This window comes from Trachypithecus francoisi, unplaced genomic scaffold (genome assembly GCF_009764315.1).
Source record: "Trachypithecus francoisi isolate TF-2019V2 unplaced genomic scaffold, Tfra_2.0 Lachesis_group2, whole genome shotgun sequence".
Taxonomy (NCBI): domain Eukaryota; kingdom Metazoa; phylum Chordata; class Mammalia; order Primates; family Cercopithecidae; genus Trachypithecus; species Trachypithecus francoisi.
Genome location: NW_022681465.1, coordinates 52,780,977 through 52,807,526, shown reverse-complemented (window position 1 = coordinate 52,807,526; position 26,550 = coordinate 52,780,977). Strand labels below are relative to the sequence as shown.

Sequence of the window (26,550 nt, the reverse complement as noted above, 5' to 3'; positions counted from 1 at the left end):
GAATGCTTGTGATTTACTTTGTGTTTTTCTTAATTTCTAGGCCAAGATGTTGATAAATATAAACAGCATCTTATGGATGTATTCAACCTTAATAGCAACCCATGCGCTACATAAAGGTGAGTGTGCTAACAACTTCTTTGGTGTTAATTGAAATCAAAATGTAAGTGCTGGAGGATGAAATGGCAATGTGGAATCACTGGAATAAAAGATTGATTTTTAAAATCTATTAAGTGCTGAAAACTATTAGTTAAAATATTATTGGACTAAAAACATTAGTTTTAAATAAATAAGTCAAAACAAAATAATAAGTAGGATGCTAAAGATGCAAGTGAGCTTTTAGTAACTTCCCTGATTACTTTTAGGCTTTGCAAAAACCCTCATATATGGTATCGGGCATATTTTAAAATTCTAACACTATTTATCAAAAACTTTCCTATGCAAAAAAAGAAACACTATTAAACACCCAGTGGGCTAGAATTTGAAAAGAATTGAGAAGATAACGAGAAAGCTGACAGCCATGTTTTTGCCCTTACTTCCCTTTCTTTTCCTTTTTAAAAAAGCAGTTGGATATGCTTATGCCCTAGTTTTTTAATTTGAAATTTTATATTCTTCCAATGAGCGTTCTACAATTCCAAGTTTATTATTTAATATATTCAAGGTGATATATCAAGGAATTTGAAGAAAGATACTATCCAAGAGTTTCACTCATCTGCTTCTATCTGTCTAATGTACCTCTCCAGACTCAGATTCCATTTCCTCCTCACACTTATATTATGTGTCAGACTCACCTTTTATGGTTCTCCAGATGAATTCCTTTTGCAAAAGTTTAAGTATCACTCTATCTATCATCCATCTATTTATTTACCCATCCATCCATCCATCATCTATGTATTCATCCATCCATACCTCCAGCCATCCATTCATCTGTCCAAAGTCTTTCCATCTGTTCGCTTATCAACATCTATCCATCCATCCATCCATCCATCCATCCATCCATCCTTCCATTCATCCATCCATCCATTTCTCCCACTCACCCATTCATTTGTTCACCCATTGATGATATTTTTTGAATACCTTCTTTGTGCCAGATATTATTCTGGGCGTCCAGGAATATACCCATGGAGGACTCAAAATTGACCTATCTTTCATTAAACTTACTTCTCTAGTTATAGGAGACCAGCAATAAACTAGTAAACAAATAATCCAGGTACTTTCAAATTGATGAACATAAAACAGAGTGACATCATAGAGAGTGGCCTGAGTTGGAGGAAGTTGATAAGACCTCCTTGAGAAAGTGACATTTAAAGTGAGATGAGAATGATGACGAGGAACCAGCCTGTCAAGACCTGTCTGTAAATTAGGAAGAAACACAGTGTGTTTGAATAGCAGAAATGTCACTATAGTTGAAGAGCAGTGATCAAGGGGAAAGTAGGAGATATGAACAGAGAGATTAGCAGAAAACAGCTCATCTAAATAATAATAACACCCAACACTTGAATAGAACTCCCTATGATCCAGGAACTGTTTTAAGTGCTTAGCATTAACTCACTGAAACATCCACACCCATGTATTCTATTGAGGAAACTGTGGTACCAAGAGAGACTAAGCAGCTTGCTCGAAGGCCCATACCCAGTAAGAAGCAAATCTTGGAGATGAACCAGTTCATGGGAGTGTGTGCTCTTTACCACCATGTTATACTTCTTATCTATATGGAACATTGTAGACTTTAAAAAAGTCTAGATTTTCTACTCAGGAGGCTGAAGCAGGAGAATCGTTTGAACCCGGGAGGCAGAGGTTGTGGTGAGCCGAGATCGCATCATTTCTCTCTAGCCTGAGCAACAAGAGCTAAACTCCTTGTCAAAAAAAAAAAAAAAAAAAGTGTAGATTTTATTCCAAGTGCAGTAGGAAGCATTGAAGGGTTTCAGCAAAGAAAGACGTGAGATGATGAATGTTTTACAAATTTAATTTTTGATAATCTATGCAGATTTGATTGTAGGAGAGCAAGAGTAGCAGCAGAGATATCATTTAGGAGGTTATTGTGGTAGCCTGTACATGACATGGGGGGAGGGGGGTAGTTTAGATCATGTAGCAGTAGAGATGAAGAGAAGTGAATTGGATATGTGGAGATGGAGGAGTCAGACCCACTGATGGATTGGATGAGGAGTGTAGGGAGGGCATGAGAGGAGTCAAGGATAAATTGACTCCTGGGATGGCTCTCTTTCTCCTTTTCGCCTCCGGATTCCCCTTTCTAGCCAATTTAAAAGCTCCCCCTTGGCTGGGTGCAGTGGATCATGCCTATAATCCCAGCACTGTGGGAGGCCACAGTCGGAAGAAAGATTGAGCCCAGGAGTTCAAGAGCAGTCTGGGCAACATAGTGAGATCCCATCTCTACAAAAATTTAAAAAAATTAGCCGAGCGTGATGGCTTGGACCTGTAATTCCAGCTACTGGGAAGGCTGAGGCAGAAGAATTGTTGATCACAGGAGGTCGAGGCTCCTGTGAGCCCTGATCGCACCACTGCACTCCAGTCTGGGCGTCAAACCAAGACCCTATTTCAATAACTAGTAAATAAATAAATAAATAAATTCCTCCTCCATGTTCCCCTCGTCTCCTGTGCTGTTACAGATATAATAACATCTACCATGCTGTTGGGATAAGTAATTGCTTTTCTTCCCAAGTAGACTACCGTAAGCTGCAAAAAGGCCTTTCATCTTCTAACAGAGTGCCTGACACACTGACAGCACTTAGTCATTTTGTGTGTTGACAAAATGAGTGAATAAATAAATAAATGCCACAGTGGATCACCCGGATGGTGTTTAGAGTCTAGGCTCCACCAATTGGATCACGAAGACACACTAATCAGATGGTGAAGCCTAAGAGTTGTCTTCCTCAAAGTTTTTGGGAGGTGAAGGTGAAGGTCACAGAGAGGAAAGGACAACAGCAACCAGTGAAGATAGAGAAAAGGATATGAAAAGGAGAGTGGCATTTGGATGGGCAATATTGGAAGGGAATTTACAGGGAAAGTAGTAGGTGACCATCCCTCGTCTGAAATTTAGACTTTCCACTTAAAGAAAGAACTCACGCAACAAAAAACAACTTGGGGTGTAGCTCCTTTACAGTGTTTACAAAAATAATTTTGATAGCCAACAACATTGAGTAATTTCTGCATGTCTGTACCTATTCTTTGTAAATCCATGATCACTGTTATTAGATGTAATTAGTTTGGGACTAATTTCAGGAGAATTATTTTATATGAGAGGTGAAAGTTGCAAATATACGATCCATGTAAAACAGATATTCTGGATTTATAGTGGAAAACACAGTAGTAACTGGTTGTTGAGTCAAGACAAGTACTTTCATCTTAAGGTTTTTTCTGTTTATTCCCAGTCACTGACGAGGTCAATGACTAACATAAATGAACACCTTGTCTATTATGGGCTTTATTTTAACCCGGGAAGAACTATTTCCTTTAACAATACACATTATATTATCTTATAAACTGTCCTAATCGTTGATTATCTACCATTGGCCTAGTTATTTTGATGTTCCCCTTATAGTAGGAAACAGTCATGCACAGTCATGAATAAGTGAATGAATTAGATAGTGATATTTGTCACTTGAAAGGGTGATAAATTCCCATATTCTCAATCTGACATTTATTTGGCCAGGATCTGTGGGTGTGTGTTTGCTCAAACTGTGCAGATGGAATTTACATCATCTTTACTTTAAGGAATCTACTGACAGAGAATGAGGAGTAGTTGGTTATTCATTATTTAGTGATTTCTCCCTTACTGTACTCATTTGGACCACAAACCATCGGTAACAGCCAACGTTTTGTTAGGATTCATTTTTATTACTTGAATTGTCAGCGTTTCAGACAAATTCCTGCAGGTAGCAGATTTCTTTTAAACATGCATACTCTGTAAACGTTATACTCTGAACTACTGAATTTCTTTCTTAAAATATTTAGATTTAGTGAATTTCATTTTTGTGACCCAGTGCATTAAGACCGGAGATTTAATACACAAAAGATTTGACCACACAGCTTTTTGTTAATCTTGTTAAGATTGTATTCACATGAGTATATTATTTATATCCAACCAAAGCTTTTAATTTTCTTATGTATATAAACATCTAGAACAATAAACAGCCCTTGGGAAATTGCTTTTTAACACTATTTTGTTCCAACATACCTTTTCTTTACAGCACAGCTGTTTAGCAATGCTCTATGTTTCAGAAACCTCCCTATTGGATAGATTGGGTTGAATCTTATGTCTGCCCCTGTATACTTAAAATTGTGAAGATAAATATAATTTGGTAAGAAATATTGAAGAATTGGAAGACATTTATTTTAAACTAATTTTAAAGGACACGATAAAGAGTTTCAAAATTCATACCATAATTGAAGTTGATGATAAAGCTGTTTATTTTTCCATTTAAAAATAGTACTTTATTTGTGGCAAAGTTAGTCATGTAAATAATTCTTCAGGAAGGAATATGAGATTTTCTAGAACATATGGTGAATATAAATTTGGAGATTTTTAGATCACAAAATTCTCACCCTTTCTCTTCTCAGAACCATATCTTTGTGTTATCATCATCTCCCTAATTAGGTCCAAATTAAAGGAATATGAAATAGGTAGAAGGTACTTTCAGAGAGTCCTCTGTGAACCTTATGGATTTATTAAAAAGATCATGAAATTACTAAAAGATTTCAGTTCAGATAGTAATTAAATACTTATAGAAATAAGAAGCATCTGGACTTTGAAAAGGAACTGAAATGAACACTTCTTTTGCTTAATTTAGGGGCAGAGGAAGCACACCAGAGCTAAAAGATTCCTTAATTAGGTGTCAGGAGACATGTGTTCTGACTCAGGTCTCTCAGCAGCCATCTGGGAGCTTATCCTTCCTCTCAGTGGAGCATCCTTAGTAAGGAATTGGACCAGTTTTACTTTACAGTTGAGCTAAGTTAGAAAATTTACTTTGTAAGCCAAGGAGGCCATTAAAAGTGGAATTATTCCCTTGTAATTATAGTCCAAAATGCTAATAGTTTTAGCAATATTTCAAATGATAATTTACTACAGCTAATAGCACACTTCACTTTGTTTTTATTTAATTTCATTAAGTGCCTTAAGTCTGCTTTGGATAAGCTATATGTAGATTAATAAAATAATAAATACATGATAACAATGGTTATTATACATTTGAAATAAATTAATGATTTATATTGTAAGTACATTAAATATGATACTGTATTAATTATTTTGGATTCATTTGCATCACATGAAATATTTTATAGGCCAATCTTCTTTTAGGTTAAAATTTTAATCTTTAGCAACAGAATTTTTTTTTCTTAAAGGGTATAATATCTCCATAGTATCTTCTTGCAATTTTCAAAATGCTTTTCTCCAACTGTGTTTACATTGAGAATCCACAGTGTTTACATTGAGAGTGATATCATTTCCAATGCATGCCCATGTTGAGATGTGTGTTTCCGATATGTTTGACCACTAGCAGAGTGTTAGATATACATCATTTCGTTGGTTAAAAATAATTATTTCATTTCATCTAGAGGCTACTATTAACTTGTTGACCATATTTTCATGAAGTGAGCATTGTTTGTGCATTATCAACAACTTCCATTATTACTAACATATTGTCTAGCTTAATTAATAGAGGCTGGAAGATAGAGAGGAGAGTGGGAGAGAAAGGGATGGATTCTTCTAAGAGTGAAAGAACATTTATTTTGCATGTAATGGTGTTAAACTGTAGTCAATATATTCTTTATCATTAAAAGTTTAAGAGTTTAAGCAGAAGGACATTCTGCAGATAAATATTTTAGGAGGGTTAGGTGAACAGAAACCAACCTTTCCCCACTGTATAATTGAAGGTAATGTCTCACTGCAAAGTGATGGTAGCTGGATTTGTTATAATTATGAAAGCCTTTGGTTCCAACACAGGACCCAAGAGCATCCTTCAAATGTTAGACTTTCCCTGGTTCCAGTCCTATGAAGCATTTTTTATTTTGACTTCATCTTTGAATTTTGTTTTCATTTTCTCTAAGGTAATGTGGCAGTTATCATAACAAACATTTTTTGTCTTTTGACCTGTAGACATAATTTTCATCTTTCAGCTGCTCTTCTTAATGTTGGTCCAGTCCTTTAAACCTGCCCTACGGATTCTAGTCTGCCCTTCATTGCCCTTAATTGCTTGACCTCTTATGCTTGCCTTATTTTATCGCTTATTTTGTTCATGTTAAACACTAAGTTAAAAATATTTTAAAATGAATGATGCGACGTACATAGAAATGAGCATTATTAATCCCTGTTGTTGTAAGACATCATTGAAATTGTATGCTATTCTCTTTATATAAAGCCATTCTAATTATTTCACATGTTGAAGATGTAACCAAACTATTATAAGGGCTGCTTATTCATTCACATATTGAATAGATTCAGTTTGGGTTTTTTAAGATTGTTAATTTGGTATTTTCTCTTTCCTCTAGTCAAAATGGGAAAAAGCCCACCTGTGAGGGGCTCCCTCTCTGGAAAAGTCAGCCTACCTTGCCATTTTTCAACCCTGCCTACTTTGCCACCCAGTTACAACACCAGTGAATTTCTCCGCATCAAATGGTCTAAGATTGAAGTGGACAAAAATGGAAAAGATTTGAAAGAGACTACTGTCCTTGTGGCCCAAAATGGAAATATCAAGATTGGTCAGGACTACAAAGGGAGAGTGTCTGTGCCCACACATCCCGAGGCCGTGGGCGATGCCTCCCTCACCGTGGTCAAGCTGCTGGCAAGTGATGCGGGCCTCTACCGCTGTGACGTCATGTACGGGATTGATGACACGCAAGACACAGTGTCACTGGCTGTGGATGGTAAGGCTTTTAGTATCTGCAAGAAGGTAGTATAACATGACACCTGGTTCAGAAGCATTGTGAAATAGCACTCAGAAGTAACTGTTGTTTGGGGTTTGAACGAGTGGAAAAACACCCATCAATTCAATAGTCCATGTCTTTCACCAAAAATGAACTGGTATTCATTCAAAGGTCAAGGCAGGTCCATTTTTGGCAACCGCTTCATTGATTCCATGAAGGAAAGTATTGTTTACTGAAAATAACGAATACTTCAAGGCATGACACATAATTTAATAATCATTACTTCAGCGTTGAGTCTTATCAGTGATTCTTTTTCAAGACTCTAAAGGCAAATCTACATTTTAAAAATTATTACCTATGTGTGTATGCACATGTACATACATATACACATATACACATACGTACATATATGTACATACATATACATATATACATGAAAACCCTTTCCCCCTTTTTTCTCTCTTAATATGATTATTAAACTATTTGAGTTTGCTTTTAAGAAATTCTATCTTAACTTACATTGAAGAAATAAGGTATTTAATAAAAACCATGGTACATATCAGAGTCTTAAAAAGGCCAAGACTTACTAAATATTTGAATTTGATCAAACAGAAATTTAGTATATTTTTTAAGATTAATATCCTAGTTGTTATCCATTAAGTATTGCAGTGAGACATTTTAGTTTCACCCTCTTTTCAGGGGTGGTTTATATGTCATTTGAATTTAAGTTGGGAGACAAAGCAAAGAAAAATTGCTTTAATTGGGTACACACATAATGCTGTAGCTCTTGGAAGCGTAATATTTTGGCAAGTTATTAAGCAAAATTCTAATACCCAGACATGATGGAACAGATTTTCTTCCAATCCTCCATTTCCCTATAAAATATTTACCTTTCAGAAATATATACAAAGGGTTTTATTAAAAGTCTTTCTTGTGTAGCCAAAAGGAAATACTTTGAATTTCAGATGCAACACATTAACTTCCTGAATACTCTTTTATATTCAAATTCTATTGCTTCCTTCTATAAATCTATTTTTACGTTGTCTAGGCATCCACTAAGTATCCTGGGTTCTTCTAACCTTTTTATCATTTATTTCCATTAGCCTCACTACTGTGATTTCTCTCTCTCGCGCTCTTCTGTTTACATATCACTTTTTAAAATCCCCAAAGGAGTTTAACAACTTCTTACAATTTTTCATCATTAAAGAATTAGCAGTGGATTTGCCCCTTGCCCCTCTGAAACAATGAAAATCCTCCACTTAATCTCCTTAGCTCCATGGGGTCTTCAAATTATTCCAGCAACTGCAGATACTTATACAGATTGAAGTTCCCTGCCTTGGTCGAGGAGGCCTCTTTGTGCCCCTTTACTGCCAATCTTCAGTGCACATGGAAGATTTTTAATTACCAAGAAGACTATTTGAAGCTTTGATCAACATTAAACTAATCTAAATCTATTCAAATTCTTGCTTAAGCCTTAGAGATCATTTTAAGCTATCTCTTATATTCACCAGATAGCACCATATGTATTTCCTGGCAATTTTAGAGAGGTTCTATGAAGGTACAAATTGCCATTTGATTATTTATTTAATTATTTATTTATTTATTGGGAAAATCTCCTTTTTGAGTCATAAAATATCAGAAATGAGAAAATGAATGCTAGTTGTCATTGCATCTAGTTATTGCCTGTGCAGATCTTTTTGTGTTGGCACTGATCTGAGGTACTTATCTATGAGATGGGTAGTCTTTTCCCCTGTAGTTATATTACTGTAGTAATATAACTTGGAAGACAGAGACGATCTGATGACAGAAGGATGAACACGTGGGAGACAGTCTTATAGCTAGAAGTCAGGCTGCAGAAGATAAACTGTTGTCAATCCCAGGAAATTACTAGGGATAAGAAGAGTGGCATGTATCTTGGAAACCACAGTTTATTCCAAATAACAACAACAAAAAGTGTTCTTAAGTGGGATGACTCTTAATAAAATCTCATTCATAAGACCTGGTTGCCTCAGTTTCTATTTTTCAGTGACTTCTCTGGCACATTAGTTCAATCCACTTTGATGTCTTGCAGAAATGAGTCATCATATTTACTCCAGCTAAAAATGGAGAGACTCTTGTTGACATGGGAAGAGAGGATCCAGAGCTCCACCCCCTTGCTTGCTCTATCCTCATCCCTTTGAAAATTTCTTGAGCCCTGGAGCACAATTCAGAACCACTAGTTTATACAACCCCTAAAATACAACAAAGTGGAATTTGAGGCAAGTATCAGGAGCTTCTACTAGGAAGAATTTGATAATTTATTTCAGGCTTTCTTTGGATAAAAAATATATGTGTTATCTGTCATAGCAGAGACCCTACATTATGCTGGTCAGGTAAAGAATATGATAAACATTTGAATGATACATGGTGGTCTACTCAACATTTGAAAATCCTTTACCTAATTTGACCTTCACACCAATCAAGTAACATACATATTTTTAGTTCCATCTTATGGGACAGGAAATTAAAGCTCAGAGAAACTGACTTGTATAAAAGTAAGGAGCAAATTAGGGATTGGAACAAGTCTTCTCACTCATAAATAGTCCAGTGCCTTTCCCACTCTGGTACATCGTCTCTGAAGGTAAATATCTCAGTGTTTTATATTTGGAGGAAGTGGTGATAGTGAATATTTTTATGAGACAGGTGAGTGTTTCATGCATAAACATTGGGTTGACCCTGGATAAAGTCCTGAAGTAGAAGTTGATCTTGTGGTCCCCTTAGGTCTTTGTATCTTCTGCAGAATCTACTCCCTTTAGGTATCTGGTGTTCCCATGATAGACTGAATACTGCCTGCAATCAGGACAACTATTGGGATTCAGTGACTTAAATCTCTTTCTTGGATCTAGGAGATCTGCTAGGAAATGTTCTGATGCAGCAGAATGGGATGTCTAGATGAATGGCATTTTTGGAGTCCCTCAAATCAACATGATTTTGCATAATGCTGCATAAAGTAAAAGTAAATGATTATTATGATATTATTACTGTGTATCCAACTAAGTTGATACATTGCTCCAATGAGAAATTTTGCACAGTGCAGTGGGAGATTTGAACAGGCTGGCAATTGTTTGCTGTTGTCTTTGCAGGGGTTGTGTTTCACTACAGGGCGTCAACCAGCAGGTACACACTGAATTTTGAGGCTGCTCAGAAGGCTTGTTTGGATGTTGGGGCGGTCATAGCAACTCCAGAGCAGCTCTTTGCCGCCTATGAAGATGGATTTGAGCAGTGTGACGCAGGCTGGCTGGCTGATCAGACTGTCAGGTAAGACGTCTGGGGGCCACAGGCCTTCATTATTAACTTGAGAGTGAGAAGAAAGTGCCACTAACTAGTCATTTATTTCCCCAGATATCCCATCCGGGCTCCCCGAGTAGGCTGTTATGGAGATATGATGGGAAAGGCAGGAGTTAGGACCTATGGATTCCGTTCTCCCCAGGAAACTTACGATGTGTATTGCTATGTGGATCATCTGGATGGTAAGATGTTTGAGTTTCTGTATCTTTGTATGAACTGAGAAAACTGAGGGAAGACCAGAAGTGCATTGGAATAGAGCAATTCTTTGTGCTTGTTTGGATTCCAAACGGTGGCATTTTGTTTATACGACTGTATGATTTTGTGGTAAAATAAGCCGAAATTAAAGTGGAAAGGGAAGGAGGAGTATGTAAATGGTTATGCAGGTTAGAAATGTCTTCAGTTAATGGCAGGTTTTCTTACAGTCATGCTGCTCTTGGACTGTTTCCAATACACTTTTAGAGCATTGAGAATAGAAAGCTGTAAGGGTGGTACCTATTCTGGTGAGAGCATAAGATAAAAATCGTGTGAAGACAATCCACGGTGAATCCAAGTACTGATAAACACCCCAGAGCTAACTAAATAACTCTGTAAACTAGCCCAGCAGGAATTTTCAAGTTTCACTTCCTGTTTATTTTGTTACACTAATATTCAGAGCAATCCTTCCTTCATTCAACCAATCAATACATTAAACCAGTTAACACATAAAAAATCACTTACTGTGATTTTTATAGGTACTCTGCTAGTTGTTAGAGATATGGAGTCAGTTAAGATATAGCCCTTCCTTTTAAGTTGCTTACAGTCTGATTTTGGCACTGTCTTTTCTCCGTTGCCTGAGTTAGATTCTTAGAGACAAATTTGAGTTCAATAGTACTGACATTATCTAAAGAGCATGGTGCAGCTTTATGATAAAGGCGCAGGGCGGCGGGCATAGTGGCTCACGCCTGTAATCCCAGCACTTTGGGAGGGCTAGGTGGGAAGACAGCTTGAGTTCAGGAGTTTGAGACCAGCCTGGGTAACATGGTGAAACCATGTCTCTACAAAATACCAAAACTTAGCTAGGTGTGGTGGCATGTGCCTGTAGTCACAGTTACTCAGGGAGTGGAAGAAGTGGGTGGGGGACAGGAGGGCTGAGGTAGGAGGCTTACTCGAGCCAGGAGGTGGAGGCTGTAGAGAGCTGAGATTGTGCCACTGCACTCCAGCCTGGGTGACAGAGTGAGACCTTGTCTCAACAAATACGTAAATAAATAAAGGCACATGGAATAGAAGTTTCTACAACTTTTTATTTTCATTTGTATTTACAGCTATTATTAGAATCCTAAAGGTATAGATAATAGTGTTAAATTAAATTATACTTTTAATTTTGACTAGGTGCACATAAAAAGAATGATCTGAATTTTCTTATGTTTAAAATGAGGAGGCTGGACTAGATAATTTCTGTGGTCTCTTTCAACCTTAAATTTCTGTGATTCCCTGATTCTGTGAATTGAATAAGCAACCTGAGAGCCTGAAAGCTAGAATATAAGCAGCCGATATTTTCCTAATGTCTTGACTAAATTTGCATCAGAAGGCCTGCTTTCAAAAAGGGTGCTTAGGTATAGTTCTGTAGTATCTTAGCATTCTTATTTTCACTATCACTGAAGATTGCCAGATGTATTTTCTAAACCAAAAGTGCAGATGTGAGCAAATTTTATTTTTGTATATAAGAAAACATAACATCCAAGCTATGGTTGAAATATATAAAACTACAGCTTTTCTCTTGCCTTTATTTTAATTGACTTAAAAAATATAATAGAAGATAGTTGGTAGGAGAATCTGATTAAATAATCTAGGAAATAAATTGGGCTGCTGCTATTTTGGTAAGGTGGGAATTTGTACCACTATTGTCTTAACTTAGTGTAGTATCTGCAAGGGTGATAGTTATAAACAATATCTGAAATGCTAGTAATACTAGAAATGATCCAGAGGTAGATTTTGCAAAAGTATATGTAAGATCTAATTAGCCTAAAAGATCTTTACCAAATATTATTTAAATGGTGGGCTTTCATGGCCTGATTCCAATATGAATAAGCATCCCAAGCCAGATCCCTTGGTGGGAAGACAGGCTTATGTACCCATGAAGCCACCAGCCAGAGAGCTCTAGAGAACTCCCGTGTGTATGTTTTTCAGGTTACTCTGATAGAGGTACTATCGGCTCTTAGCTCTCTAAGGCTATAGACTGCCCCAATTCAAAATGATTTTTTCAAGCCCAGAGAGGGATTTTATAGAAGTCCCAGAAATTTCAGGGCCTCTGCAAGTACTGTTTGAAGAACTTTTGACAAGTCTTGATGGTGGGAGTCCTTCCAGGGATTTCCTAGTCACACTGTCTTCATTGAATGATGGCTCCCCACAATCTGCTCATAGTATCATAACCAGTGTTCAGGAACTGGACTCTGTCAGAAGAGGAGCTCTGAGGATGAATGTATATCTCCCATGACGAAGGACTTACTAGTCTTATAGACATCCTCTCCCAGTTCCATAAACACAGTCACTTCTAAGGAAGCCGGTTTATGTCCCAATGTAACCAAACTGTATTTTATAAAGTTATTTTGGATAAATCTACATATTTGGTAACTGAAAACTTATAATGTGGAATATAGCATAACTTTATTTAGGGTCTTATCAACAGAATTTTAATCTTTTTGTTTTAATATGTAAAAATTGGAAGAGAAATAGAAGAGAGTCAGTTCAAATATTAATTCAAGCACTGGCTGAAATTTGTGTCAGCAAAGTAACAAGGCATTTATTTGTTTCATAGAAGAAACTTGACAGATCTGGAGGATATTCAGCATGTTTACAATAACATTGTTCCTGACATTTTTTTCCTCCTTGTTTATTGACTCTTGGACTAAGTATCAAATCTTTGGACACTGCTCTTTTCTTTCTTGGCTTGAAAGTGAGCAGGAATGGGGGTAAAAGGTAACTTTTATGGCTGATGAGGTAAGAGGAAGATCACAAAATCGTTCTTGTAAGGCTTCTTTCATTTCTTAACTGAAGTATATGTCTTCCCTTTTGAAGTAAAGACCATTGGCTAATCTGTGAATTAATACAAAATTCTTGTGGAAAGTTGACGACATAAAATTACATTTGGTACTTCAATTACCATGTTGATAAAAGATTATTTGAAGGTGAGTCAAGATTCCTTGTAAGAGGCATTGCTAAATTCATGAGTCAAATAATTCCCACCTATATTTTATTGTATTTGCGGGAGCCAAGTGTGTGTGTATGAGAAATGGTGGGACAGTAAAAGATTTGATGTATTCAGAATGCATGTGATGGAACACACACACACAGGAGTTATGAACCAAGGTGCAATTAATTTAGATCAGAAGCCGTATATCCCAGATGGTCTGATGAAAAAGCCAATTAAGTATAAAATGAAACCTTGCTCAAAAAGGCAATTAATTTTCTGTTTTAATTTAATTATTTATGGTGAAAGATATATAGTTGACAGAATGTTGACCTGTTTTTTCTCTTTCTTGTTTTATAATGTCATATTTTCCTGACATATGTGTTTCTCTATAAAATTTAAATAATTGCACTAAATTAAATCCTGCCAGTTTTGGGAGAAAAATCTAGTAGAGTCCTTTTCCTAAGGTGGTGATTATAACAGTTATGCATATTCAATGAATACTTAATTCTGCTTTTCAAAATAACATATTACATGTTAAAGAGTAATTACATTAGCTATATTCACTAGTAAACATTTAAATATCAGCTTGTGTTCTTAGAAATGGTCTGGAAATTATGAAGGCTTATTAGACATGATTCAATCAGTAATAGAATGCTGTTACTAAGAAATTAATGGAATTAAAATTTTTAAATGGGAATCTAGAAATTAAGATCCACAAAATAATCCTTATTAGGAATTTTAATCTTTGTTTCCCAGTAAGACAGATTTGGAAAACATTGGGAGGGTTTTAAGGTAGAGTTGAGATGATTAAATGGCTCGGAATTATTTTAAAAAGGATCAGAATTATTTAAGAATGAAATTAATAGACTGACTATTTATTTGGTTTCCTGATGGTAGCAGGTACTTTAAAAAATAAGTTTCTTTTTTAGGCATTTAATTTACCCCGCAGATAAATTGGAGGATTGCAGATGAGGTCCTACTACCTTCTTTCATTGTTGACCCAATTAGTTTCCTTGCAAATGAGTCAATACTTCCAGTCTTGTCCCCAGACCTGACAAATGATTGGTTCAGGATCTTCTTTCCCTCATGACATAGGCCTATCCTCTTATGGCCTGCATTTTCTATATAGCCCTGCCTTTTGGTATTTACTTCGCCTGGGTTAACTACTACCCTACTATTCCAATTCCCTGGTTTTTTACACAAACTTCCCAGCACTTTGACAGGCCTATACTGTGGGCACTCTCTTTCATCTCATATTCCCTCCTGAAGACCTGGTTGATTCTTGTCATCTTTATCATCTCTGAACCTTGAATGTATGACTATAATTACCCTCTTGCAAATATTTGCTTATACTTCTTTCTCTCCTACTAAACTGTGGATTTGGGGAAAGAAGGAAACATACGAGTTCATTTTTGTATGCCCAATATTTCCTTAGCATATAGTAGGTGCTCCACAGGTAGAGCTGAATAAATGAGTGAATTAATGAATTAACTTCTAAACCATTAATGCCTCCCTACTCACCTTACTTTACAATTGCTTTCTGGATAGTTTCACACTTCTCCAGGCTCCATCAGTATCCTACCAGCTTCCTGATTTTTTTATTGCTTTAATTTTCTTATTAGTTTGTTTAATTTCATTTTTGTTCTCTTATGCATAAATTGTAAGCCAAAAGTCTTGTGGGACATATGGGGCATGAAAGAATACCAAAAGAACTAATAAGTGAACAATGAAGATGTTAATTTCTAGTTTTGCATGTTTAGCCACCGAATTCTCTTCTGAATTTCATACCCATATTTCTAGTTTGTGAATCACTTTTGAGTTTCATTTTTGGTTTTGGTTGTCACATATAGTCCCCATCACTTTAAGAGTACTTCGGGGGATCTGTTTTACTACCATCAAAACACTTAAACATCATTGCCATGTAATTCTCCTAGTTAACGTTGTGCGTTGGTTTTGTTGGCTTCATCCACAAGCATATACTCTGCCTGGTCTTCAAAGCCTAGACCTGCTCTACTGCAATCTATTCACCCTTGGTTCCCACACTCTTTAGTGTGATCCCACACATGTGCATCTTGCCCTTCACAGACTCTTTGCTTGCTCCTGCTTGCAAGTCTGCTCTGTTCCTCTCAGGGAACACACACCCGTCATCCCTTCAACATTGTGATTTCGCCTGTGCTTGAAGACTTCCTGCTTCCAGGATCCCCCTTTTGGCTATTGCAGCTCACACTGATTTCTTGACTCTGAACTTCTACTTTACTTAGAGTTAGTTCCATGTGATTTATTGCTTAATTGCTTTCTGGTTTCTTTGTGTTCATAAAATATAAAATGTTATATGTTTGTTTTATTTCAGCAAAATTATTGTAAGCTCTAGTAGAGATAAGACCGTAAACTTCTTTATCTTTCCCAACTGCAATCAAGAGCCTGTTCCAATCACAGACACATAATAGTTATCCAACAAATAGTTGGTGGATTGCAGTATTTTTCCAATCTTTGTCTCTTCTGGAAACTGCCTTCCACCACCACCTTGCCATTTATCTATAACACTTGAAAAAATGCTTTGCTTTATTTACCAAATTCAGAAAGATCTACTTTTTACCATTATTTAATCACCATGATACTATTTTTTCCTCTTCGTATTTCTCCTCTCACTCTTTTCTTTGATGTCTCTTAGAAATTACTCCTTCCCAGAGACACTCTTTTCTGGCCTCTCATGATAATTTATTTTCCTTGCCTTCCATTCCTTCCCAGCAAATTGTCCTCTCTGGGATTGCTTTTCTTGTATTAATACCTATTCATCAATTATAGGTTATTATTTTTACTGTTTCCTGATGTCAAAGTCCAGGATGGCTTTATCACCTCTGTGACTTACCTAATGCCTCCATATCATTCTTGTGACTCACCTAGAACCAAAAACAACTTTTGCATTTTCGTTACTTTATGAGCTCCTTTAGATATGAAAATCTAAGCATTTAGATAAACATCATCAAGTAGGTCTTAGAGCAGGGTTAGTTCTAGCTTTTTAGAGGTTTTGGATGAACCAAAATCAGATATCAAATCTGAAAATTGTGTAATTTCTTTCCTATAGATTCTCAGATTGCCTGTTAATTTTAATGAGATTTACAGTATGTAATCCACAGAATACTTCACTGATGGAGGTTATTTAAGAATTAGTGATTTGTGTCCTTACTGGGTTTATTCAGTTAAAAAGCCGCATATCAGCTTGAAGATCCTCTTGCACACTATGATTCAGCTGATGGTTAAAATAGTGATTCTTTATTTCAGAATCTCTTCACATTTGTTGCAGTTGGGCCTAGAAGATGCTGAAAACTTTTTATGCTCTGTAGCTTCCTATATAGACTTTGGAGATTAACACACCTTCCTTGGAGTTGCTTCTGTGTACAGTGTTTGAACAGTCTACCTAAGAGCCAAAGAGGAAAGCAATTAAGCACAGCATGGGGGGAGCACCTCTGGAAGATGATGTCCTTATTCAGTATAGTGACTTCAGTAAGATTGACTGTGAGGTAGCTTCATGAGTAGAATGAGGAAGGAAAACATCTACTGTATGGTTGGAGTATTCTTTAACTTAAATCTTATGAACTCTTTGTCAGGAACTTTTTAAAAGAAATCTCACCTTTGCCTGTAAGGAAACTGAGGCACAGACAGGTTAAGTGATTGGATATGCCTTTTTTTCTTCTTCTACTGCCATAAACTCACAGGACCACCAAAGATTCCCCAGTAGAGCAGCAGACAGTTTTGCAAGCCAAGAAGATAAAAAGTACCCTCAAAGCTCCCCCAAATCTCTGATATCTCATCAGAAAAAATCATAATTCTTATTTGAGCAATGATTGCATTACAGATAGGATTACAATGATTGGGATTGCTGGGTCAAATGGTAACTCTACTATTAACTTTTTGAGGAAATTCTAGGCTGTTTTTCAATGTGGCTGTACCGTTTTACATTCTCATCAGCAGTATATTAGGGTCCTGATTCCTCCACAGTCTTGTCAACACTTGCTATTATTTGACCTTTTGTGTAGCCATCCTAATGAGTGTAAAGTAGTATCTCTGTGGTTTTAAATTGTATTTCTCTGATGGCTAATGAGCTCCAACATCTTTTTATGTGCTTGCTAGTTATTTATCAATCTTCTTGGTAGAAATGTCTACTCTGAAACTTTGCCCACTTATAATTGTGTTTTTTTTTATTATTAAATTGTGAGTGCTCTTTGTATATTCTAGATTTGCATGTCTTCTCATGCACATGATTTACAAATAGTTTTTCTGATTCAGTGAGTTGTCTTTTTACTTTCTTCATAAGGCCCTTTGAAGCACAAAAGTGTTTAATTTAGATGAAAAGTCCAATTTGTCTATTTTGAAAATTTCTGTGCTTTTGGTGTCATATCTAAGAAAACATTCCCAAATCTCCAGTCATGAAGATTTATCTCTGTGTTTTATTCTAAGAGATTTATACGTTTTAACTCTTTTGCTTTTATTTTGATCCATTTGGAGTTAGCTTTTGTATATGGTGTGAGGTTGGAGTCCAAATTCATTCTTTTGGATGTGGTCGCAGCACCATTTGTTGAAAAGATAATTATTTCTCCATTTAATGACTTTGGCACCCGGTTGAAAATCAATTGACCATAGGTAGATGGATTTATTTCTAGATTTTCAATTATATTCCATTATCTATGTCTATCTTTATGCCAGTACCACAATGTCTTTATCACAATTGCTTTGTAGTAAATTTTGAAATTGGAAAGTGTGAGGCCTCCAACTGTGTTCTTCTTTTTCAAAATTGTTTTAGTATTCTGGATTTCTTGAGTTCCTACATGAATTTTAAAATTGGCTTGTCAATTTCTGCAAAGAAGCCAGCTAGGATTCTGATATAGATTGCAATGCATCTCTAGATCAACTTGGGGTATATTGCCCTCTTAGCAATATTATGGCTTCTGATCTGTGAACCTCAGATATCTTTCGCTTTTTTAAAGATAGTCTTTCATTTTATTCAACAATATTTTGTTCTTTGCAGAGTATAAGTTTTGCGGTTCTTTTGTTAAATTTACTTGTACATATTTTACTATTTTGATGCAAATGCAAATGTAATTTTCTTAATTTTGTTTTTTGATTGTTTATTACAAGTGTATAGAAATGCAATTGATTTTTATATATTGGTTTTGTATCTTGCAACCTTGCTGAACTTGCCTCTTAGTTCTAGTTGTTTTTTAGTGGATTCCTTAGGATTTTCTTTATACACTCTCTTTCATTTTATAATCTTACTTTACATAAGTAGAACGGTCTTAACATAAACTCCTGGAAGCATGTGACAGTCATTTGCTTTAAGGTTTTGATGTCAGGGTCTCCTGGAGTTCTGAATCAAAAGAACTTCTTTGGAAATACAGTCGCCATTTACCTCCCAGCTGTGAAAAGCCAAAAAAACCCAAACTAGGCTGATCCTCCTGTGTTGACCTGAGGTCATTCTGTGCCTGTCAAACCAAATAACACGTTCAATCTTTTGTATATTTTGAAGACTCAGAAACCCAGAAATTTTTAGAACCTCTTTCTCACTCTAATTAAAACCTACTGCTCTGTCAATGGGAAAGAATGAGCCCAGACATTCTGAAAACCGTACAAATGTGTTTACATTTTAGTGGGGGCTTCCTGCATCTTTAACTTCTTCAAATTGACATAGGTAAGATCTTGTGTAATAGCACATTTGCAAATATGCAGATTCATTTTCAAATGAATACAATCTGATTTAGAGAATATTAACTGACTATCATAGTAGACTATGGATAATACTCTAATAATTAATTACAGGTTAACATTTTTAAAACTCAAAGACTATGCTTTAAGCCACATTATGCTCTACTTTAGCCTAATACAAGGGAGAAATTTGGAGGGGGCCCTCCTACCTTTCTAGTCTCATTACTCCCAAATTAGAAACATTACCAGCCTAACACTAACTGTGGGGTCTAAAATGAAGTTATTTTGGCAGCCCTAGAGTTTTCTTGTCTCAGTTAACAGAAGATTGGCCTTTGTGCAGGTTAAATAATCAAATCTTAGAGGAAATTGACTTGCTTTTAAATGATCTACAAATGTTAGCCCTTAAAAGACTATATAGCAGTATATATTAGCTGTTAACCAATCCATGTGAAGCTGATGGACTTTGTGATTCAGTGGATAATAAGCATTAGTTTTTGCTGCTTTGATCTTATGTTTATCAATACAGACCAAAATACGACAGAGAGAGAGATAGACAGAGAGATAGAGAGAGAGAGACACAGAGAAGAAAAAGAAAGTGTTGAAAAAGCTTAAAAGTCCAACACTTCAAAGCTAATCATTTTGTTGAATTGTTCATATTACCTTGATACTTGATATATTCTGTTAGCGATTTTATCATATGGGTATTTAGAAGCTCATTTCATGTAACTACTTCCCGCTTACTCATCCCATTTACTTTTACATCCATTTATTACTTATATACCATTTTGACCCAGATAGCAAGGAAATGTGAAAACATTTACAAATCTTGAACTTTTATAGTAAAACAACAACAACAACAACAACAAACCAAAAAACCAGGGAGTTCTGGTCCCAAATTTCCAAAAGGAAATTATAAATTAGTCTATAAGAACTGATTTTCAGACCAAATAGTACAGTATAGTAGAGCTATAAGCACCAATGAACAGAAGAAACATAATCATGTATCACATCACTCAGCAAATATACTCTACTAGACAACTGGTGAGATCTCAGCTTTGACTACCACAGAGAGCAGCCCATCTGCTGCAGTCCAGTAAAGAACTGTGTAATTATCTGTGATTAAGTCCTCCTTTCACCTTGGTGATTGCAAGAATTGTCAGTGGGGGAGAAAGATCCTATCCCAGTTTTACTCTAGACTCTGACTCTTTAATCATATTGTCGAGTGACTCCTGAGTATAAACTAGCTTTTGAACACTTTGGGTCATTTTTAATGTTTTGATTTGTTTTCATCATTGCTTGCCATTTCAGTATGTGTCATGTTTGAGTCAGTCAAGAAGCAGCTTTTCCACTTAGCAAACAGAATTGTGAAAAAAATATACATGGTCCACTTTCTAGGAAGTCTTGTAGCAGCTATTGGTCAAATTAGAGTATTTTTTCTCTTAATTTCTGACGTTAATTCCCACAATTAAGATAACTTTAGTTTGTGGAATGTCATCAGATATTAAAGTCTTACAACATGTCTCCCAGTTTCTTCTAGGGCATCCCTGGAAAGTTGAAATAACAGGAATATGTCAAAGCTATATGTATTTAATTTGAAATTTTGGAAAACTATGGCTTAAGGTACTGCATATGCTTTCCATATGAATATGCAAATTATCCTATGCATGAAAGGCTCTGTTATATATCATATTTTATATGTACGCTAATCTGAATATATATGTATATACCTTGATGAATTTTTTTTTTTTTTTGAGATAGAGTCTCTATCTGTTGCCCAGGCTATAGTTCAGTGGCACAATCTCAGCTCACTGCAACCTCTGCCTCCTGGGTTCGAGCAATCTTCCTGCCTCAGCCCCCCAGTAGCTAGGATTACAGGCATGCACCACAATGCCTGGCTAATTTTTGTATTTTTAGTAGAGACAGGGTTTCACAGTGCTGGCCAGTCTGGCCTCGAACTCCTGACCTCAGATTATCCACCCACCTTGTCCTCCCAAAGTGCTAGGATTACAGGCATGAGCCACTGTGCTCGGCCTGATGAATTCTTATAACAATTTAACTTACTTTAAACCTGACATCTTAGGTAATGCATCACTTTGTTTATATAAAATATATTTGGTATATTTCCTGATGTATTAGTCCATTTTCATGCTGCTGATAAAGACATACCCAAGACTGGGAAGAAAAAGAGGTTTAATTGGACTTACAGTTCCACATGGCTGGGGAGGACTCAGAATCATGGTGGGAGGTGAAAGACACTTCTTACATGGTGGCAGCAAGAAAAAATAAGGAAGAAGTAAAAGCAGAAACCCCTGATAAACCCATTAGATCTCGTGAGACTTATTAACTATTACAAGAATAGCATGGGGAAGACTGACCCCCATGATTCCATAACCTCCCCTGGGTCCCTCCCACAACACGTGGGAATTCTGTGAGACACAATTCAAGTTGAGATTTGGGTGGGGATACAGCCAAACCATATCGTTCCACGCCTGGCCCCTCCAAATCTCATGTCCTCACATTTCAAAACCAATCATGCCTTCCCAGCAGTTCCCCAAAGTCTTAACTCATTTCAGCATTAACCCAAAAGTCCACAGTCCAAAGTTTCATTTGAGACAAGGCAAGCCCCTTCTGCCTATGAGTCTGTAAAATCAAAAGCAAACTAGTTATGTCCTAGATACAATGGGCGTACAGGTATTGGGTAAATACAACCATTTCAAATGGGAGAAATTGGCCAAAACAAAGCAGTTACAGGGCCCATGCAAGTCCAAAATCCAGTCTGGCAGTCACATTTTAAAACTCCAAAATGATCTCCTTTGACTGCAGGTCTCACATCCAGGTCACGCTGATGCAAGAGGTGAGTTCTTATGGTCTCAGGCAGCTCTGCCCCTGTGGCTTTGCAGGGTACAGCCTCCCTCCTGGCTACTTTCATGGGCTAGCATTGAGTGTCTGCGACTTTTCCAGGCACACAGTGGAAGCTGTCAGTGGGTCTGCCATTCTGGGTTCTGGAAGATGGTGGCCCTCTTCTCACAGTTCCACTAGGGAGTGCCCCTTTAGGGACTATATCTGGGGGCTCCAACCCCACATTTCCCCTCTGCACTGCCCTAGCAGAGGTTCTCCTTGGGGGCCCCACCCCTGCAGCAAACTTCTGCCCGGGTATCTAGGCATTTCCATACATCTTATGAAATCTAGGCGGAGGTTCCACAACCTCAATTCTTGACTTCTGTGCACCCACAGGCTCAACGCCATGTGGAAGCTGCCAAGGTTTGGGGCTTTCACCCTCTGAAGCCACAGCCTGAGCTGTACACTGGCCCCATTCAGCCATGGTTTGAGTGGCTAGGGCACAGGGCACCAATTCCCCAATCTGCATACAGTATGGGGACCCTGGGCCTGGCCCATGAAACCACTTTTTCCTCATGATGGGAGGGGCTGCTGTGAAGGTCTCTGACATGGCCTGAAGACATTTTATCCATGGTCTTGGGGATTAACGTTAGGCTCCTTGCTACTTATGCAAATTTCTGCAGCTGGCTTGAATTTCTCCCCAGAAAATGGGTTTTTCTTTTCTATCGCATAGTCAGGCTGCAATTTTTCAAAACTTTTTTGCTCTGCTTCCCTAATAAAACTGAATGCCTTTAACAGAACCCAAGTCACGTCGTGAGTGCTTTGGTGCTCAGAAATTTCTTCCGCCACATACCCTAAATCATCTTTTTCAAGTTCAAAGTTCCACAAATCTCTAGGGCAGGGGCAAAATGCTACCAGTCTCTTTGCTAAAACATAACAAGAGTTACCTTTCCTCTAGTCCCCAAGTCCCTCATCTTCATCTGAGACCAACTCAGCCTGGACCTTATTGTCAATATCACTATCAGCATTTTGGGCAAAGCCATTCAACAAGCCTCTAGGAAGTTCCAAACTCTCCCACATTTTTCTGTCTTCTTCTGAGCCCTTCAAACTGTTCTAATCTATGCCTGTTACCCAGTTCCAAAATTGCTTCCACATTTTCAGGTATCTTTTTAGCAACACCCCACTCTACTGGTACCAATTTACTGTATTAGTTCATTTTTACACTACTGATAAAGACATACCAGAAACTGAGAAGAAAAAGAGGTTTAATTAGACTTATAGTTCCACATGGCTGGGGAGGCCTCTGAATCTTGGCGGTAGGTGAAAGGCACTTCTTACATGGCAGTGGCAAGAGAAAATGAGGAAGAAGCAAAAGCAGAAACCCCCTGACATGAGGAAAAAGTGATTTCATGGGCCAGGCCCAGGGTCCCCATGCTGTATGCAGATTGGGGAATTGGTGCCCTGTGCCCTAGCCACTCAAACCATGGCTGAATGGGGCCAGTGTACATCAGATCTTTTGAGACTTATTAACTATCATGAGAATAGCACAGGAAAGACTGGCTTCCATTATTCAATTACCTTCCCCTGGGTCCCTTCTACAACATGTGGGAATTCTGGGAGATACAATTCAAGTTGAGATTTGGGTGGGGACACAGCCAAATCATATCACTTGACATTTTATTTACTGTTTTCAATTAGAGAAAAATAAAACATTCTCTCATAGACAGGCAACATTTAGAAACATGTTCCAAATCTGTGCTGTAATTACAACTTTGATAATTGTCCTATCAATTTAGTTGCTTTGATGAGGCTATCCCTGGAACTTATTAATAGGCTTCTTGTCAAACTACAAAAAAGATGCTTGTTTTCCAGGAGAGCAACTATCTGGTAAATCGAAAAGTACATTAAATTCTTCAGGTACAAGTATCCAGGAGCAGAGAGAGAACACAACCTAGTTCTATGCTAATAAAATAGGCATTTTCTCTCACTGAATGCTATGCATTCCCCGTCTGACTCTAAAGGTTGTACTGTGATTAAAAACTCAGGAAGAACTTTTATTATTCTCATCAGAGGTAAAAAGGTAGCTTTATGATACCCTCTGGGTAGGAGCTTACACAGCCGGGCCAATTAAATCATGTTGAGAAACAGCAACTAAGCAAACTTGCCTATTTGATTTGCCTGATTTCCCATGTTTGCTGTGATCAGTGGCTTTCTCTTTTGTCCATTCCTTGGGTTCCTGATTTGACTTTCCCTCTAGGCATTAGATTTTATCTTTGGAGGCATCCTTCTATGACCATTCATTTTTGGACCAAGCCTGGATTTACAATTCTGTTACTGGCCCAGACTTCATTTCTATCCAGTTTCATTCCACTGTGCTATAGTTTACAACATATAATTTGACTTATAAATAATTCCTGACTATGGATTTAAAGACTGAAAATAGATCAATAGAAACTTTGAAAATGTTAACATCTTCATTTCTTTTCTCAGTGTGGAAATAGACAATGTTTAGTTTAAAAATCTGCATTTTTTTTGTGAGATATGGGGTTGAAAGACTTATTCCTGGAATTTATTGTTGAGGAGAAAGCCTGTTGTTATCTGCCATACCTTGGTTTACTTTGTACAAAATGAGCTTCTTTTTAAGTAATGAGCTTTTTCTATGTTCAGCTTAAATTGCTGTCTTAGAGTCTTCATCAGAGTTCCCCGCTCTGCCTCATTCCCCTTTTTGCTCACGTGCAGTTTTTCACATAACCCTGGGAGGCAATTGGCATCATATATACTTTGCTTTGTTGTCTCCTGCTTCACTTCTGACTGGGTACCCAGTCTGCTCACTTTGCTTCTATCTTAAACAGGTTGAGACATACCAGAAACTTAGTATCAAGTTATGTATGTTGTAAGTTAATTGAGATTCCTCTTCTTGATTAAAATACATGTCTTTAGAGCAGTGTTTTCCAGAATATTCCATAAAACAGATTTGTGTACAGATGTCCCTGCTTAATAATAGAGGGTTGATACATGGAAAGGACAGAGTTTGGACATTTAACTTACCACATTTGGTATAGATTGGGTGTTAATTATAAGAGATTAAAGGCATACTCAATTCTATAGTGTAAATGCTTCGCTGTATCATTAGGTTTTTGAGGTGAGCAAGGTAATGTTTGCATTAAACAATTATTATTTAGGAAAGCTTAGATAGTTATTTTTTAGAACATAATTTAAGTATTTTTTTCCTTTTCTCATTCTGTAATAAAACAATAATTCTTGCTGAATAAAATAACTGACCACACATTATCTTAACAGATTAATTCTTTTAATCCTCACCTTAAAGTAACTCAATTGATTCTGGTTAAATCCTCCTTTTTTCATCGGAATTACAAAAATCCCAGTGGTAATGTTTCTTGCAATATGTTTTATAAAAATTTTATTTGGAAAGTTTGAAAAATTTCTACACATAATTGAAAAGATAAGTTGGGCACAGTGGTGCCTACCTGTAGTCCCAGCTACTCAGGAATCTGAGGCAAGAAGGATTGCCAGAGGCTAGGAAGTTGAGGACAGAGTGTGCTATGATCATGCCTGGGAAGAGCCACTGCACTCCTGCCTGGACAACTTAGCAAGACTCCATCTTTTTTGAAAAGAAAGAAAGAAGGAAAAAGAAATGGCATTGGGGATAACAATTTAATCAGAGTAGTAAAATGATCATTCTATGGGTATCAAACAAATAAATGAAAATCATATACTTCAAACAAGTGAATTAAATAATTGATATTCTGATATAAAGTCAGATTTAACAAGAGTTTCTACACGAAAAGTTCTGTAAGTAGGTCAGAACTGATTTACTACTAATAAGAGAATTCTCTTTGTAACAGGCCAGCACCTACTGAAGCCTTTCTTTCTTTTAATACCACAAACATGTTTGCTGTTTAAAACCAGGAAACCAGCTACCCATGAAATCATGCTGCCATTTTTTCCTCATTAGCCCGTTGGTCTGGTCTTTCTTGGAGAAGTTGATGTTCCCCAATAGATAGACTAACAGTGCAGTTGGAGAAGCAGAGTTTTACTCAATTAATTATATTTATTTGCCCTGCTGTGGTTGGCCAATCACACTTCTTACTTAAGAGGAATGGTAGTTTTGCCTCAAGGTAGGAGTATCTCAGGAAATGCAGGAAACTAAGGCAACACAACTAATATTCCGGCTGTAATAACAAGTCCAAGGGTTCTACCTCTCAGGGAAAACTATTGGCACACTGCCTTCTTTACACTTGCAGCCCTTTCAGGCCTCAGGCAAGTGTTATTCTGAGGTGAAGGAGGCTGTTCAGGGTGATGTAATTTCTCTGCCTTTCTCCATGTTGCTTTGAGCCAAGTCTACGGTGGGATAAAATGCCTGTTTCAGGCAGCAGCCATCTCTCCAAAGCTTTGTAGCAGAGTTAGCTTTATTTAATGTGCTGTTAGGAAGGATGGGGGATAAAAGAGACCTAGCTTCTTAATAAGAACTTGAAGTGCCATTCCTTTAACAAATCTTATTGAATACATACTATGTAACTGGCACTGTGACCCTTATGCTTTTAAAATTTATTTGGAAGGGAGACACTGTGAGAGCAGGGAGGGGGAAATTTTTCTTTGAGTGTATTGTTGTATTT

General features: G+C 37.0%; 1 protein-coding gene across 3 annotated transcripts in view; it reads left to right on the top strand.

Annotated features, from left to right (window-relative positions):
• Positions 1-26,550, top strand: part of VCAN (versican) — a 112,520-nt gene that overhangs the window by 12,922 nt on the left and 73,048 nt on the right. For all 3 annotated transcript variants that reach the window (XM_033179208.1, XM_033179207.1, XM_033179206.1), the window contains exons 2-5: positions 41-116; positions 6,505-6,879; positions 10,002-10,176; positions 10,261-10,388. In XM_033179208.1, the coding sequence (XP_033035099.1) occupies positions 47-116; positions 6,505-6,879; positions 10,002-10,176; positions 10,261-10,388 (748 nt within the window). In that variant the 5' untranslated portion in view covers positions 41-46. The remainder of the gene's footprint in view (positions 1-40; positions 117-6,504; positions 6,880-10,001; positions 10,177-10,260; positions 10,389-26,550) is intronic.